Consider the following 19,125-nt stretch of genomic DNA (forward strand, 5'->3'; position numbering starts at 1 on the left):
AAATAAAGACACAAACTATGGATGGTAGATATTTGTTCAAATAAATAATTAGGAAATTTGATTTATTTAATTAATCAAAGGATTCAAAGGCAGAAAACAAATAGTATTACATAACCAGCTGATCAATTTTTTACTCAAACATCGTGGTGTTGTACCTGAAAAAAATCTAGAAAAAAACACCCTAACCCTTTTCTAAAGCAGTGGTCAGGGCTAGTTACATCTCAGGATTAGGTGAACCCTTTTTTTTGCAGAATATTCAATAAATATACAAATATACTTATACCAAACCTGTCCTAAGTCAGGAATCTGATGTTCAGTAGTTGTCGTTTGTTGATGTGGTTCATAAGTGTTTCTCGTTTCTCGTTTTATATATAGATTAGACCGTTGGTTTTCCCGTTTGAATGGTTTTACACTAGTAATTTTTGGGGCCCTTTATAGCTTACTGTTCGGTGTGAGCCAAGGCTCTGTGTTGAAGACCGTACTTTGACCTATAATGGTTTACTTTTTTAAATTTTGACTTGGATGGAGAGTTGTCTCATTGGCACTCATACCACATCTACTTATATCTATTTATCGTCTAATTTAATATATCGGGTAATGGGATATTTTGCTGACATTTTGTGTATCCGATTTGGCGGAGTCTACTGTATAAAAAGAGAAAAATATATGCCTGCCAAATATGCCCTAGCATATTTATTAAATGTTACCAAACTGATGAAATTATACTTTGTAAAAATCGATTGGTTTATAACAAATAAATTTTATTATCTAAAAATTTTATTTCAGGTAATGGTTAATTTTAATTTAAAATTTCAAACTGAGAAAATTTGAAGCAGTTTTCATTAGTAATCATTCTCCATTTTCCTATCTTTTCATCAACACTTTTTATGTCATGCAATTACTTAATTATGCTTTAACACATTTTTTTAAAATTTTTATTTACCAGTTTGGAAATGCAAAATTATCCAGCTCACTATTAATACCAATTATGAGCTACTATTTTTGGAAAACAATTGAACAAAGTCTGCAAATCACCAATATTAGTATAAAGTGTAAATACAAAAGAGGATTTTTTTTTTACATTTTTACTGTTGTTTTGTCAGTTTTTAAAGTACAAAAAAGAATACACATAGAGAATATTACAACACATATGAGTTTTTATAAGCTATTTTTTCAAAATAATTCAATAATGCATGTAAAAAAAAATTCTTTTTCTACAGATCAGTTTGCCATTAGCAGATATATCTTTAGATTGTTTATTGACAATTCAGAGAGATTCACAAAGATGTGTTAATTTAGTTCCCCCAGAAAATATAGCTGGGGTTAGGTAAGTAAAAAATTTGACTATTACCAAATTCAAAATGTCTGTCACCATGTCATTCTTTAACCAATCAGGATTCATAATCATAGCACATTATTACTTTAAATTCAAGGTAAAGTTGATATTGACCAATAGATTTGTAGACTGAGATGTAAATGAGTGTAAATAAAGATTGAGGTTGCTGTTGGAAGTAGAAAGCTGGATGTTTGCTGAAGTTATTTCCTTTGCAAGATATTGACTTTGCCTTGAAATTTTTATTGGCCAAGGTTACTTTAAAACCATGTCCAATATGACTATATTTATCTCTTATAGTTCATCAGCAATTTTACATGTTAAAAATAATACAAGTAATCTTTGAAACTTTGAAGTTTTACTCTGAAATATCTAATTTTTTTACAGTCGAACAAAGTTCCAGGAATATATGAGCCATCCAGGATTTGATCATAGAATGTGCCATGGTGATATCACCCTTGGGTTTAAGTATGGATCAAGTCAGTCACCAGATACAGAGAGAAGAGTTCCTGAAGTCAAGGTCATCTCAGACAAGGAAAGTTCTGAAGAGTTTGTTTCGTTACCAGATTCACAATTGTTAGGACAAAAAAGCAGGTACTTGATGCTTTCAATTTTCCATTATCATTTAAATGAATTTTCTGAATACATTTCCTGAGACTTCTAGATCAAAGCTATAATTTGACAGGGTTTGACTCAAATAAATAGCTAGGAGATATTGCATATTAAATTTCCTTATGATATGATGCATACTTATGTCGTAATTATCTAAAGGAGAAAAAAGAGACAAAGGAGACAAAAATTAGTTTTATTGGAGATTTTTATGCCCCTACTGGCAAAGGGAAAACAGAATTCTTATACAATTATGTAAAATAAATATATTTCAGATTAGAGATTGGTAAACATGACTTTACAGCTACCCAGTTTACTTCAGCTACTTACTGCCATTTCTGTGGGAAAAAGGTTGGTGTATAGAAAATAAACAAAAGACCTTCAGAAACAAACAAAACAAAGCTCAAACCTGATCAAACAATCAATAAACTCTTGAATAACAGTTAATGCATCTATACAAATATAAGGTTTTTTTGTTTTTTTTTTAAACAAAACTAATGTTACAAAAACTATTATTTAGTGTTTGCATGACTTCATCAGTATTCTATAGCTACAGACTTTTACTTTAATAAGTATGCTTATTATGCATTATGCTGCCACACAAAAAAAAACATGGCCACTATGGCTAAAAGTAGAACACAGGAGTAAAATACAAAATAATCGCCTTTTATTAAAACATATTTTGACATTAAGAATGTCTTTGGGGTTTAAAATCAAAGATGAACATTATCATGAAATTAATTGCTTACTAAAAGTAAAAGATTTTCCATACACAAATGTTTCTGAAAATACATGTAGGAAAAAGAATGTTAAGATGTATGCTCTATTTAAATCATAATGTAAACATGGGTTATTTTACAGAAAAATACATGTCAACACTGAAGGAAAGTGGTATTAGAAGGAATATTTACTTGTATTTAGATTTATATGATGTATCTGTCTTGTTGTCTTTGGTTCTATTATTATTGTTTATTTCTTTTATTATTATTTTTTTTTACATTTTACTTCTACTTCTTGTGTTAAGTATTTAACTAACATGTATAATACATATATTTATATATTTTGGTTGCTAGCTTATAATAATGTTACAACAAAAAATCTGGTTGATGTATATAATAAAGGCACAATAAAAATCTGGTTGATTTTATATAGTAAAGACACAACAAAAAATTTGATTAATTGCATATAATAAAGGCACAACAAAAATCTGGTTGATTGTATATAATAAAAGCACAACAAAAATCTGGTTGATAGTATATATAATAGACACAACAAAAATCTGGTTGATTGTATATAATAAAAGCACAACAAAAATCTGGTTGATTGAAATCTGGTTGATTGTTTGTAATAAATGCACAACAAAATATCTTCAACAGCCAATTATATGAATATAAAGTAAGTAAAACATGATATATACTCTTCTTTTTACCCTATACATTTAGATAATGCTTCCAATACGATTCTAGTCCATAATTGAAATCTGTTTACAGGAAAAATGTGGATCTATTTTTATCAACCAAAAACTCAATTTTGGATAAGCAATGAAATCCAGACAATCTTAAATTGGATTTAGAACACCATATGATATAAATATAACAAGCATTTTTATAATAGAATAGCAAAAAAAAATAATGACATATTGTGGCGAAAATATTTTCTATTTCTTATTTTTCAAAATTTTGAATCTGAAAAAAACCCAAATAGTAGCAGTTGAAGACATTGGGCACAGACTTTGCCATGCACTCTCATTATTTAAAGCAAGACTCATTTATTTTGCTTATAATTTTAATGTTTGTGATAAAATATTATTTCTATATTTTCAGATATGGTTAAAAGATGCCTTCCTTTGTTGTATGTGTTCAATGATTTGTCATAAGAAATGTGTTGTCAGATGTCAGACACAGACACTCTGTACAAAGTATGTTAAAAACATGTCACAAATTATAATATTTTGCAGTCACCTGTTTATTCAACAAATATTTTTATCACACTTTTCTCAGAAACTACTAACTTTATTGACTTCTTGATTGGTTAGCAGCTCAGCAGAAATGAGTTGTAATGTGTGTGAGCTTTTTAGATCTGTTTTCCGATACTTTGAATTATGAGCTTTTTTTTAGCGAGACAAAGTGTGCATTCTTGTTTTTATGGCTTTTTTATTTACTGCAAGTAGATCCAAAGTTACAATTATGATAATAACTATTTGTTTGAAAATTTGTGTTACTTGTTTACTCAGTTTTGAAAAAAAGTAGAATTAAAAAATGTTTATGTTTACCGATTTAGGAACAAAGTGGTAGATATTAATTAAGTTTGGGCAAATTTCAAGTGTCAAAAGAAAAATTTTCCATGAAGTCCTGTTTTAACCTAACAGTTTGCTATTTTGTTGTTAAAATTGGAAATTATTTCATATTTTCAAATTCCTGAATGATTCTGAAGTCCTTGATACAGATTTTGATTGATTTATTTTGGACAATACTTAGCTGCAAATCTGTACATTTTTCAAATGTTATTAAATGACAAGATATGTGATCAACTAAGATAGATTACCAATGCCTCCACTTAAAGTAAACAAATTCTTAAAAAAGATTAAGCATAATGTAGAAATGAATAAATTTTGAAAATCTGAGAAAGACTAATGTACATGTATAAATCATATTTTGACTATGGAACACATAAAACTTCAAAGGGTAGTACACTTTGTCCATTTGGCTATGGGGGTAAGGCATTGTTCTAATGGATTTGATTAAATATTTTACTATTTCTATAAGATTACACAAATAAAATTACATAGCTTATTGGACAAGTTATTTAATTTGCCTGATTCTGTATGTTAATCTTCAAACTTAGGGCTAGCAGGAGGCTGCTGACTTTTACCATTGCCTTTTTTGAATAAGAGTGTATTGTTTTCATATTTAGCAAACAGAATTATGTTATCAAACCAGAAATATTTACTGAAATTTTCTTGTTACAGGGATGGTGCTATGATGAGGTCTAATCCTCAAGACAAATGGAAAGCTCCAATACCAGAATCTAGAAGAAGACAAAGCCATAAATCTGGAGCTGTTGGAATTCTGAGTAAATTCAGAAAAGATCCTAATGTAGAAAATAAAATAGGTTTGTCATACAGAATAACATTTACTTTCTTTAATTTATTAGTGGTGACAGAATAGATTGATGAATATGTGTTCAGCACAAGTAATGTATTTGTATTCACCACAAGTATAAAAATGATAAGATGTGGTATGATTGCCGATAAAACAAACCTCGACCAGAGACGAAATGATGTAAAACTTTTTAACTATAGGTCACGGTAAGGCCTTCCACAACAAAACTAGAGGATCCAAAAAGGTCTAAGTTTAAAGGCCATACCTTCTCGCAATCTCATGAAGTGATTTACTTCAGATTGCATGGAAGAGACAGTAAAAATAGCATCAACAATCTATTTAGTGTCCAAAAATGAGATCTGATGAAAGTTCCAAACAATTTTAATGTTCTATTTTTATTTAAGATTATATGTTTTTTATACAGGATACTATAAAATGCAAAAACAGGTGAGATTAGTGCAGATGAAAAGTCTCTCTAGCCTCCTATCACCAAAAACTAAAAAAAGCACTTGACATTTGCATCAATGGTGTATCATTGTTCATTTCTCAAAATGGTACATTGACTGTCACTGCCAGTAGGAGATGCTTTAAATAAAAAACTCTACTGCAGCCTGCACCGTTTGCCACTAGTCCGATGCCCCAGACTAGTTAAATTTTATTCAGACTAGTAAATTTTGCAAAGCTTTCTTCAGACACATAAGGAAAATGTCTAAATATTTGTCTTCGGACTAGTAGTTGGAAAAGATTTTCGTGCAGACTGCTACTGTCAGAGTATAGTCAAACTATTGATAAAGGCACTGTTCACAAAAAAAATGTTTACCTTCAAAGATTAAGCTGTCCTATGTTCATTTGTTAATTGAATTAATTTTAAATCTATTGACAAACAGATGCATGCTTTGCTTACAAAGATCTTGACAACAATCAGTTCTACTTTCTGTTTTACAGACCTTTCGAGATCCATTCTTTTCAGAAGAGAAATTAGAAAGGAGTGTTGTCAGATTCTTGTAAGGAAAGCATATACACAGAATCTGTATTTCAGTCAGATTGATGAATTTTGATAATATAATTGCACTCTTCCTATAGCTTAATGCATCTTAAAAATTGTAGAAATCACACAGCCTGCACCTTCCCCACAGCCTTCACCAAAACCATCCCCTCAGCCAAGTCCAACGTTTATCCGCAGAAGGAACTCTGCCCCGGGCACAGATGATGTCAAATGTGGGAGCTTCCTTGATATCACGAACATTCCACAGACACGTTCCTCTACATCAATCCAGGCATTGCTTAATACTGGTGTCCTGCCTAGAAGGTTATCAGAAGAATTGTTTGGGGTAATTTTAATTGAATGTTAATGTCAACTTTACTTTTGATACAATTCAGAATGTGAGGCAGGCCATAATCTTGCCGGCGAAATGACGATTTAAGTCGCCAAATAATTTTGAAAATCGCTAAATCTCGCCAGCCGACTGACTTCATAGCGAAGTCAAATCGCTATCAAATTCGGTAAAAGGGAGACAACTTGTGATTGACAAGTCTCACAGGTAAAAAAATGGCGGCTGACAAGGAAAATCGAGATTTTCGAAACGACCCAGGACTTATACTGTCAACGATCAAATTAAATAAATACAAAGGCGACTTTGAACATCCTCGGATATAACTTTCAAAACTGTTCAAACGGAGAACTGACCGTATGTTTAAGTTATCATTTTACGATGATTTTCATCTGAGGATGTTGCGTAATCACTCAGCTGATTTGTTTTATTTTTATTACTTACACGAGTCGAGTCGATCAATTTTACTATTCGGTAGGTTAAAGGTGGGAATTAACGGTAGATTTATTATATTCATTGAATAAAAATTGAAACATAAAAGGTAGAAAGACAGCTGATGGATAATGTGATTGCAAACGTACGACACTCGACCAGATTGTGATCAGCAGTGGATTTTTTCTCATGACCACTTCGTTGATATGGATGATATTTCAAAAAAATTATAGAAATTAGCTCTTTATCGGATAATTAATATGCGATTGAATAATATTTTCATTCATAGACTTACAATCTTTAACGATAATCTCAATTTACAACTAACACAATGTCCTGGACATTCAATAATGATTTACAAAATAATGACAAGTGGTGATGTAAATTAAATTCCCAGTCATGTGAAATTCATCTGGTAAACTGGGAATCATATTTTTCTGGAGTTTTAAAAATAAATTGAGGCAGATGCACATGAATTTAATGCATCAAAATCATGATAATATTACTAGGCTACTCCCTCATGTCCCAATCAACAAATTTTATTTAGAACAGTTCAACACAATGGTATCAATAAATAAATAACAACTATAAATTGTCTAAACCTTTTTATTAAGAACTTTCTATATATACATGGTGTACAATAACATATGAAAAAACTACAAGTATATCTTTTATTGAAGTTAAAACAATTTCCTTAGTGATAATCATGAAAACACGATGCACCCGAAACGGTAATGGAATCTCACTTCTCCAAGAAATTGACCACTTCTCCCTTCTCTCTCATGGAAGGAGAAGTCACTTCTCCCTCTTCAAAATCCTAGATTAGGCCCTGATGTGAGGCACTCTTTAGTTATAATTTATCTCTCTTGTTGATGATGATTGCACTTTTTTATTGACTATCCTGTTATGGTTAAAACATTAAATATTGTGTACTTTATAATTATGTAAAATGAACTTACTGTGAGTAGAAAAAAGATAGAAAAGAACTCATTTTATTATTGAAAATGTTTTTCACTGTATATATATTACTTTTGAAATCTGACATTTATACCTAATTATACAATTTATTGATTAAATGTAAAATTATATGGTGACTCTATTTGAAACAACATGTTTGGTTTATTAATTCTTCACACAAAAACCCTACACACAATTAAAAATAGCTTTATATAATTATAGAGTAAGTACAGAGGTGATTCGTCAGAAGATTCAGATTCAGAATCCAGTTTGTTACAGTTGAGTAAACAAAGGGCTAAAGGTCAAAACCTTGATGAGATGGTTGTGACAGCTGCCAAAGAAATGGGAAAAGAATTGTATGCTGAGCTCTCATTGGAAGAGAGGAAAGAAAAACTTGATACCATGGTAATTGTTTTGTTTATTTGCTGTGTCTTTTTCATTAAGAAGTATATAAAATTTTATTCAACGGTGGAAAATAGGGTTATTAATCATATATATAATAGCTTATTATACATGTAAGGTATGATAAAAAAAGATGAATATACTGTAAACACATTTTTTTGGGGCAAAAAAAAACTAGAGGCTCTAAAGAGCCTGTGTCGCTCACCTTGGTCTATGTGCATATTAAACAAAGGACACAGATGGATTCATGACAAAATTGTGTTTTGGTGATGGTGATGTGTTTGTAGATCTTACTTTACTGAACATTCTTGCTGCTTACAATTATCTCTATCTATAATGAACTTGGCTCAGTAGTTATAGTGGAAAATCAAAATTTACAAAAATTTACAAAATTTATGAAAATTGTAAAAAATTGACTATAAAGGGCAATAACTCCTTAAGGCGTCAATTGACAATTTTGGTCATGTTGACTTATTTTATTTGTAGATCTTACTTTGCTGTACATTACTGCTGTTTACAGTTTATCTCTATCTATAATAATATTCAAGATAATAACCAAAAGCTGCAAAATTTTCTTAAAATTACCAATTCAGGGGCAGCAACCCAACAATGTGTTGCCTGATTGGTCTGAAAATTTCAGGGCAGATAGATCTTGAACTTATGAACAATTAGCCCATGTCAGATTTGCTTTAAATGCTTTGGTTTCAGAGATATGAGCCAAAAACTGCATTTTACCCTATGTACTATTTTTTAGCCATGTCGGCCATCTTGGTTCACGGGCGGGGTCATCGGACACATTTTTTAAACTTGATACCCTAATGATGATTGTGGACAAGTTTGGTTAAATTTGTCATAGTAGTTTCAGAGGAGAAGATTTTTGTAAAAGTTAACGGACGACGGACGCCAAGTGATGAGAAAAGCTCACTTGGCCCTTTGGGCCAGGTGAGCTAAAAAGAGGCTCATAAAAAATTTTTAAGTCATTATTTGACCTCCATTTAAGGTTAGGTAACAACTCATAATATTATTTGACCTGATAGAAAGATTAGGGGAATATGATAGTTTTTTTCTTTCAATTTTATGTTAAACATCCCTATTTACATGAATAACTGTATTAATTCCATACATTTTTTTTGGTATTTCTTCAGGTTTCCAAGCTGCAGAAAGAAATAGATATTGAATCTGAAAATAAAACAGAAATGATCAAAGAGGAGATGGAGTCAGTAGATTCAAGTCAGAAAGAGGCTTTACAGCTAAAAATATCTAAATCTGATGAGAAAGTTGAAGCCTTGATGATGATGATGCTGCACTACTGTGCTGGTCTTCAATATTGTTTGGAGGAGGAAGAAGAAGAACGAAGGAAAGGTAAAGAAAAAGATCAGATGGCAATGTTAGAACAAACAATGGAGGTACAAAAGCTTACAGAACAAATTCACAAAGACGCAGAACAAAGCACATCTGAAAGCAGAGTGTTTGATTGTATTGAAAGTTCTAGTAGTGACTCAACATTTGACAATATACGATCTGATATTATATCTAGTTCTCTTGATGAGGGAAGTTGTGATATTAATACTGCTGTAAAAGATGGAACAACAAAGGAGTTGGACAATGGGTGTATACCTGAAGAAGAAAACCTTGAAGTAGAATCCACATTTTAATTAAGGCCTTTTTTATTGCTAACATACTTGTTGTATTCCTCTATTTTACAGTAATTGTTGTTGTATCCATAAAGTTTTTTTTTTAATTTTTTGTTAAATGCATTTTTGATTGTATGATTATATGCTTCCGATGTTTTATTGTAAGTTAAGGATGAAGAATATGTATGTACATATATGAACAAATTATTTTTTATTTATTTTAGATATATAGTTTAAGTTTAAATTTTGATTAGACTTGAGTCTTTGATATAATTTATTTTTGTATAATCCTATCCTGTAAATTATGATATTTTGTTATTGGCATAGATACAAGTAGAAAAATAGGCATACATAATTCTTGTTTGATACTTGTGGTGCACAAATGACTTAACAGCATGAGATTTAACAAAAGGTCAGCTTGATATTATTCAATACAGTTGGAGGATATTTTTATTACCTGAAAAATTTTCTGTCGTATTTTGTGAAAAAAAAATATTTTGAAAATAATAATGAATGATCTCATTTAGTGTTATTTCATTTATTATAAAAACAAGCTGTGAATTGCTATATAACCCATAAATAATAAATATAATTATGAAGAATATGTAAAATAAAAAGTAAAAATTCCAAGTTCGCTGCATTCGAAACTATACGATTAGATGGTAAAATCGAATAGTAAATGTTTTTAAGTACAAACATGAAAGACATATCAAATAAAGATAATAGCTGTACAGGTATTAAAGTAGTTTGGGTGTCAGAATTCAAAACGATGTATATTTTTTTTAATTTGGCAAATTATAGTTAATGTCATGTTTTTTTTTTTTGAAAAATCAAATAAAAAGTTTGGGTCGGAGAACTTCTTTTGCAAGATACAGGTTGTGCAAAATTGTCTGATTTTGAATAGATTAACCATGGAAAAAAAAACGATTTTGTGTGTTAGAAAGATAATTAAACAATAGAATTTTAAGATAATATATGAAAAGATAGCTCTTATGATGTGCTTTTAGAAAACAAAGAGATTAAATGGGGTCATGGGATAAATGTGTTCTTTCTACAAAACAAAACAGGAAGATTCACTACACATTCCTTTATAAAAGTTAGATATTCTAAATAATCTTTCCTTATATGGCTAAGTTGAAGAAAAAAATGAATCAACTAAAAGTATATTAGTTTAAAAGGGTTGATTTAAGGTTGTTTACCATGAAGTTGTATCTCTTATGAACCCTTTCACCTGATATACTTTTAGTTGATTCATTTTTTTTCTTCAACTTAGCTAGAAATATATAAACAATCTTTGTTTGACACATGCTTATCATTAATCCTACTTTTAGTGTCCATGTTTAGTAAGTACTAAGTTTCAAGTTGATGAGACCACAACTTCTTGGTGTACTACCTTATACCTAAACTTTAACCTGAAACATTTCTGTGTTCAGTGAATGGCAAAATCTGGTTCAAAGCCTTATTTGGCATATACTTTAAAAAGTGCACATCATAATGAACACTTAGTTTAAGGTTTTGAACTTTATTTTTGACAAAATGGACATTTTCCTCATGTTTACAGTGTAATTCATGAGTTGTAGGATTTGTGAGTATCAGCTCTCTTTCTGGTTTATTTCCCAACATGTACTTCTAGTGATTTTTTTTTTTTATATATATTTCTTAAAATAAAAAGTTGAGGTATGATTACCAATGAGTCAACTCTCCACAAGAGACCAAATGACACAGAAATCAACAACTGTAGGTCACTGTACGGCCTTTAACAATGAGCAAAGCCCATACCGCATAGTCAGCTATAAAAGGCCCCGAAATGACATATGTAAAACAATTCAAACGAGAAAATAACGGCCTAATTTATGTAAAAAATTATGAACGAAAAACAAATATGTTACACAGCAACAAACGACAACCACTGAATTACAGCCTTCTGACTTGTATGTACAAGTAAGTACCTAATACTGTGCAATGAGTACAGAGCAGTTCAGAATGTAGTATTTCTGTATTTATGCTAAAAAAAAGCTGTTATCGTGTCCTTTTACAGAAAGCAATAAATGTTCTTAAATTTCATAATACATATAGAATACTTCCAGACTGCAATTTTAGTAGAAAAATATCTATATTTTATAAAGGATTACTTGCAGGGAAAACACACATGGGAGATAATCGGCAAACATTTTAGGGCAGAAACTTACATTTTAAAGTACTTATTATGAGAATCTATGTGAAATAATTACCTCAGATAGTTTTAATACTTACATATATATATATATATATTGTCACTTTGTTCATTTGCTGTCACTCCATTCCAATATACCACATACAGATTTCATATACAAGATAATAAGACATTCCATTATGAAATATGTAATTATAGCACCTTTAACATGTCTTAAGATAATTCATGACTTATATCCAGTTGTACGTCAATATTGATGATAATTTGTATAATTACACCCCACTCTAGAAGTGAGCCAATATTGCATTCACCGTATCCATCTGTTGGTTTGTCCAACAAATATTTCCATCAATTTTTTTCTCAGATACTCTTGAACAGAATGACGTTATATTTGATCAACATCTTGGCAGTGATGAGTTGTAACATGTGGGCACTCTTCAGATCTGTCAGAAACCATTTCCGGTTTAAAGTTGCTTAGATTATTTCAATATATTGAATGAACTTAAAAGTTTTCATCGCACATATATTCAATACTACAGAACAGAATGACATCTTATTTGGTCAAGAGCGCAGTAGTGATGAATTGTAATGTGCATGCTCATTTTAGAACTGTCAGACACCTAATTCCTGTTTTCCAATACTTTTGAAACACAAGTGGGGGTATGCTTAGCTTAAGTATATTCTTCTTGTACTTGACTTTAAGTCTAACCAAGGATTGAAAGTTATATATTTGTTGTAAACTGATTAATCTTTTGTGTATGGTATTTTGTAGTATGGGTGAGGGAGCAGTTATTTACATAATTATGTTGTAAAAGGATTATGAGAATTTATTCTATATAAATTTTTTGATTTGCATAATGTGTAAAAAAAAAATACTCATACACATGTGTTTGAAAAAACTGTTCAAATGAATTATGTTTCAAGTTTTTGATTTAAACCTTTAATGGAGGAATATGATGCCACTTTTATTGCCACTTGAATTCAAAAAGTATTATAAATTGATCAATTAGAAAATTTCAGATGTTCATAAGACATAAGACAGTATTCATATTTTGAATTTAGTTTAACATATCGGGGTTACAGCCTCAAACTTCATATATTTAGTGCAAAACTGCAAAAACTGCAAAAATAGTCTCATTTTGAGATCTTATCTTTAAAATTTATATATGAAACAAGGCTTTACCATGAAAAAGATATTTTGCCACAAGATGTATTTTACAATGATATTAATGTGTCTAAAATATCTTTTAAGGTTATTTCTTGGCTCATATCTACATTGTGTATTTTAAGGTTATTTCTTGGCTCATATTTACATTGTGTATTTTGTTTCAAAACTATGCTTAAAAGGGCAATTCAATATTTAGGATCAAATACCTTTCATTTGTCAGTTATTGTATTTATAGCACATATGTTTGTTTTTTAAACCCCCTTTTGATGAACATGATTTACTGTAGCTTATTAAACATTAGATTTGTTTGCATATCATCAGTACCAGAAATTGGACCCTTTTGGGGGAATATCACATGACAATGCAGGGTTTTCCCTTGGGTCAATTTTCCTTTTCGCCACCCTTTTCGCCAAAACAATAGTTTTTTCGCCACTTTTTCATTATTTTTGGCCAATTTATTTTCCTTGCAAACAAACTAAGTTTCAATTTGCAAATTTGTCGTCTCATGTACATCTGGAATTGATTATAACAAACATGTAATATTAAGTCCCAGGGTACGTTTAACCCACATATTTATATTTCATAAATCAGAATGGATTTTGGAATGCCAATAATTATATTTGTACCCAAAACATTAGCAGGTCAAGATTTGTCTTAAAACAGTTTATCAGACACATCCAGTCTAAATGAAGGGATCTGAATAAAATCAAAGAGTTTTCTTAAATATGCATGTTCTACTTTAAAAAAAAACAACCATCTTTTCCTGTCTATCGGTTAAAGTCAAACATAAAATTAGGTTTAAACTTGGAGTGCCAAAACAATTGTGAAGTACACTCTTCAAAAGGATTTTTATACACCACACAATAAAAATTTGCATAGGGTATAATGTTTTTGACTAGTCCGTCTGTCAGTCTTGTTCTTGTCATCGAAACTCATATGAAACCACACTACAGAATTTCATGAAACTTTGTAAATAATATAAGGACATATTATGTAGATGTGCATATAGACATAAAATTTGCTTGCTCACATATGTTCTTTCATGTTTATAAAAGTTGTACAACTCATTTAAGTGACATGTGAAGCCATTGACAATGCAGTTTTATTAAACCATACAATTATCACCTTTTTTTGATTTGTTGAATGCTGATAGCCATCAAATGCTTGTACCTTTTTACAATCAGCTGATTACTGATTTTCTGTCAAAATCAAAACGCAGGTCAGAGTATTGTCTGATAAGGGAAAAAGTCATAGAAGCTCATGAAAATGGAATGATGTTGACTGTTATACAATGTAATTCTTTTGTAGAAAAAAAATCCTGAAAAATTTAGCATACAGTATCAATTTTTTGTTTTCCTGATCTTATATGTGATATCCATTTTTAGTAGACCTGGTAGAAAAATTTGTAATATTTATAAAAGCACAATTCAAGTAAATATTACTCCATCACATGTTCACCAAAACATATTTAAACATACTTAGTATAAAAATTTTGCTTATTTATAAAATGTTATCATATATGATTGTTTTCATACAAGAATAAGTTGTCTCTTTAATTTATTATATGTACATCATTCTGCATCTCTCTTGGTTTTTCTAGTGATACTCTAATCCCATGAGTCTTTGCCATGTGCAAATATTCACTTGCTAATCTTGCTTAATAATTGTCGCATTGCCAATCCATCCATACCTATATATTCCTTATATAACTCATAATTTAGAAAGTAAATTAATTCAGGACATGGTACTTTCTGCCCTCAAGAAAATTTTAATTTTAATTTAGTGCAGCCCTTATTTGTTTATTGAGGGGAAAATTATAACACATTGTTTGCAGATATCTGAATGCAAAGGAAAAGTTTGTATACAAAAGACTTGTCACAAAATGTTAAAGCCTGCTAAATGTCATTCTTAATATTTCATTCAGGTTTAGATATATGGTACCATAATTACCTGGAATCAGTAATGGCAACAAAAGGGAAGTAATTCATACAATACATTTCAAGAAATATATGTTTAAAAAAAAAATTATAAGAAGTTAGTAATTTAGCATATTACCATTTATAACAAAAAAATGTAAAATATGAGAGGGTCTGGTTGGGAGTCTTCATTTCTGTAGGCCATTTTCTCCATTCTTTATTTTGTCCATTATTCTCTATTCTTTATATTTATTGCGAAAGAAATGATACTTTTCCAGATTCACTTGAAGGTTATCTGTCGATTTAAACTTTTGCAAGTTCTTTTGTCCCATCAAATAAATACAATAGCTATTGTTCTCTGTGGAGTTTATTCAATGGGACCTTTAAATTTCTTCCAAGAGAAATCTATCACTCACTGATAAATTTACCAGGAACAAAAAAAATAAACTTTCAATGATGAAAATACATGTACCAATACTAAATAAGGACTCACACAACTGCATATGATGTTGTATTTATTCAATATCAATAATACATTTTCAATATGTTCAATATAAACAGTGATTCAAAAATTAAAATTTGATTTATGATCAAATTATCAATATTTCACCTATTAAAATTTGCTTTTTTTGTGTGTTTGACAAATAAAAACTTGAAAATGATGTTTAAATTAAGGCCTTCATAAATGTATTCTTTAACTAAACAATCACAAAAAATGTGTGTAAATTCATTGGAACCATACTAAATATTTTGTCAGAAATAAACTTTTTATAATTATTGCGAACCCAATGAAAGTTTTCCACAGTGCCATCTCTATCTTGACCAGGTATTTAAACTTTTGTAAGTTCACCTGTCCTATTGAATAAATACAATAGCTATTGTTCTCTGTGTAGTTTATTCACTGGGACCTTTAAATTCCTTCTAAGAGAAATCTATCATGCACTCATTGATTAATTTACCTGAGTAAAAAAAATTCTTCTAAATAGAGGAAAATACATGTTTTATACTCAAAACTGCATGTGATGTTATATTTATTCAATATTGATAATATATTTTCAATCTGTTGAATGTAAACAGTGATGCAAACATTAATAAAAGTTGACTTCTGACAAAACTTTCAACATTGTTCCTTAAAAAAAAAAATTTTTGTGTTTGACATGAATAAAAACTTGAAAATTATGATGTATTCTATAACTAAACAAAAAATTTCAATAGGAACATTGATAAAACTTTTGTTAGAAATCAGCTTTTTATAATTGAATCAATGTTTATATTGAACTGATTGAAAATATATTATTAATATTGAATAAATACATCATCACATGCAGCTAATGAGTATAAAAAAACTATTTTTGTCTATATCTAAGATAATGGTTTTACTCAGGTTATTTAATCAATGAGTGATAGATTTCTCTTAGATTACACCCCAGTTCTATTGTTATACTTCATAGTTTCTATTTCTGAAACAAGTGTAAATTGAATAGATCTATTGTTACGAATAACAAAGGATTTTGACCACAGGGTGTGACGAGCGGGGTTTCTGGAAACCCCTGCTTCTACATCCCGTAAACAAAGTCCATTGTTATTCGTAACAATAGAAATTGATTATTTTTTAAATAGCATGAACATAAGAAATTACTAATAGTGTTCACTACAAATTGTTTCAAGATATTAAAAAAACACATTTTAGGAAATTCCAATAGCGAAAAAAAGAATTAAGCATCTATTTTGAATACAAAAATAATCCTTTAAATACTCCTTTGCTTGAAGTAATTTTTTTTATCCCAGTCATATGTCTCTATTCTAAAGCATTGGTCTTTAAAAAAATGAGGATTCTAACTCCCGGGATCCCCCCCCCCCCCCCCCCCCCCCCCCACCCCCCGGTTACCCATTGGCCGATCTGGGGTGGGTTTCCGCGGTTTGGACCCAAAAAGATCAATGCATTTGAATGGTTGGACCCCCCTTTTCTGTTGAGTTGGGAACCCCCAGCTGGATCAGCCCCTGTTTGCCCCCCAAAAAGGGAGTTCCTTAATATTAAATCTGTATCTTTGTATGTTGAGCGTGTCTGGTAGTCGGGTCACACCTATCCCTTAGTATGTCCGAATATGAATGTTTGTTTATTCTCGAGAAGAGGGGGGGGTTATAAAACCATAAGATATAAAATACAGTTATGATTACCTTTATTACACTGATACCGGTCAGTACTTTGGGTTATAATATTGTCTTTATCTTAAGTCTCTTCTACCAAATCCAACGCTTGCCACAAAATGTCGTCCGTCTTATACCCGTCCATATTGACAACTGCATACAAGGAACATGAGGTATTGTTTGTTTGTAATAAGAATACACGAAACGGTCAACCTTGACCCTCTGATCCATATTAGCACAGGATTTAACGGGAATATGCAAAACAACTTGGCATTTGTAAAATATACTCACTTGTCAAAGTTTGAACGAAGGTAACCAAAGAAAGGTTACTAGTGGGGTTTCATGTAATAAAAAAAAATTCTTATAAATCATGGTTTAGTATTGTCAATAAATATGCTATCGTTTTTTTTATTCATTTAATAATCAATGTTAACAAATATAGGGTTTAGAATGGGGTGTAAGTTAGTTATACACCTCGGGATACGGTGTGTCTGGATAAGAAACCCCTCCGGCCTCCGGCCGACGGGGTTTCTTATCCAGACACACCTATCCCTCGGTGTATAACTATTACAGAAATTTAAAGGTCCCAGTGAATAAACTACACAGAGAACAATAGCTATTGTATTCATTCAATAGGACAGGTGAACTTACAAAAGTTTAAATACCTGGTCAAGATAGAGATGGCACTGTGGAAAACTTTCATTGGGTTCGCAATAAAACTGTTTATATTGAACAGATTGAAACTATATTAATTTATTGATAATGAATAAATACAACATCACATGCAGTTTTGTGAGTGTAAAACATGTATTTCAATGAACTATGTAGATAATTTTTTGGTCAGGTAAATTAATCAATGAATGATAGATTTCTCCTAGGAGAAATTTAAAGGTCCCAGTGAATAAACTCAAGGTAGGTATAGTGTCCCGCTAGGATGGTTGTTTTTCAAGTGAATCGGTCCACTTTTTTCGAGTGTAGATCTTTTTTTTTCGAGTAATAAAACATGCGATAAGGTCAATTAACTGCTATTTCATAATTATAATAGTTTTTTACATGACTACCCATCTTATTTTGAATTCTACACATGTTTTGAGCAACAAAGAAGCACAATTTCCTTGTATTTAACAAATAAAGTCAGTGTTTAATATTGTCCGTGTTTTTTTGAGAGCAACTGTGAAACAGTCCGGGTTTTTTAACAAATGGTCCGGGTTTTTTAAAGAAAAAAGGTATTCTTGACTTTAAAAAATGACTTTTTCTAGTTTATAACTGTAATTAAGTGAAGAACAATATCATATATTCCCAACAAATCACCAAAACATATTACTACAATGATAAAAATTAACCTTTTTCAATTTAATGCAAATTTTCTGTTTGGAAAATGTTCTACCACAACTTTCCAGTGTTAAATTAGAAATTACTGGATCCTTTATAAAACGGCCTTTGGAACATAGTGCAGGGACTCATAATCTTTTCAAGTTCATTTCATGCTACTTTTTTTTTTACAGTTAAAAATATTTTTTTGTGGTGAACCCTGGAGTTTTTAAAAAAGGAGTAAGAAACCTACTGGACAGCAGTGAAGAATCAGAAAAATGATATGTAATAAAAAATATTCTACTGAAAGAGGCCTGCCCCCGCCCCCACAAAAAATTATCCATTGATAAAAAAAAAAAACACACACACACTTAATCCACCCCATTTTTTTTCCCATTGACAATAAAATTTGAATTAAATTTCATATATAACTAACAATGAAATGAATAGTTCATCAGCTTAACACACTTTATATATGTACATCTCAATCCAAATTGTCTATGCTTACATTAGATTGTTGTCATCACGAATATATACTGTACATGAAATTTATAAGATGTGACAAAGAACAATATATACAAATGAATGATACTTGTTTATAAAATGTAAG

The 19,125-nt window shown here is 30.4% G+C and overlaps 1 protein-coding gene across 1 annotated transcript in view; it reads left to right on the plus strand.

Moving 5' to 3' along the window:
- The window catches only part of LOC127714908 (PDZ domain-containing protein 8-like), a 45,767-nt gene extending 35,446 nt beyond the window's left edge, over positions 1-10,321 (plus strand). The window contains exons 14-21 of the mRNA XM_052220932.1: positions 1,221-1,327; positions 1,721-1,927; positions 2,218-2,293; positions 3,766-3,860; positions 4,911-5,053; positions 6,151-6,374; positions 7,986-8,168; positions 9,311-10,321. Of these exons, the coding sequence (XP_052076892.1) occupies positions 1,221-1,327; positions 1,721-1,927; positions 2,218-2,293; positions 3,766-3,860; positions 4,911-5,053; positions 6,151-6,374; positions 7,986-8,168; positions 9,311-9,820 (1,545 nt within the window). The 3' untranslated portion in view covers positions 9,821-10,321. The remainder of the gene's footprint in view (positions 1-1,220; positions 1,328-1,720; positions 1,928-2,217; positions 2,294-3,765; positions 3,861-4,910; positions 5,054-6,150; positions 6,375-7,985; positions 8,169-9,310) is intronic.
- Positions 10,322-19,125: the final 8,804 nt, after the last annotated feature.

This window comes from Mytilus californianus, unplaced genomic scaffold, assembly GCF_021869535.1.
Source record: "Mytilus californianus isolate M0D057914Y unplaced genomic scaffold, xbMytCali1.0.p SCAF_9, whole genome shotgun sequence".
Taxonomy (NCBI): domain Eukaryota; kingdom Metazoa; phylum Mollusca; class Bivalvia; order Mytilida; family Mytilidae; genus Mytilus; species Mytilus californianus.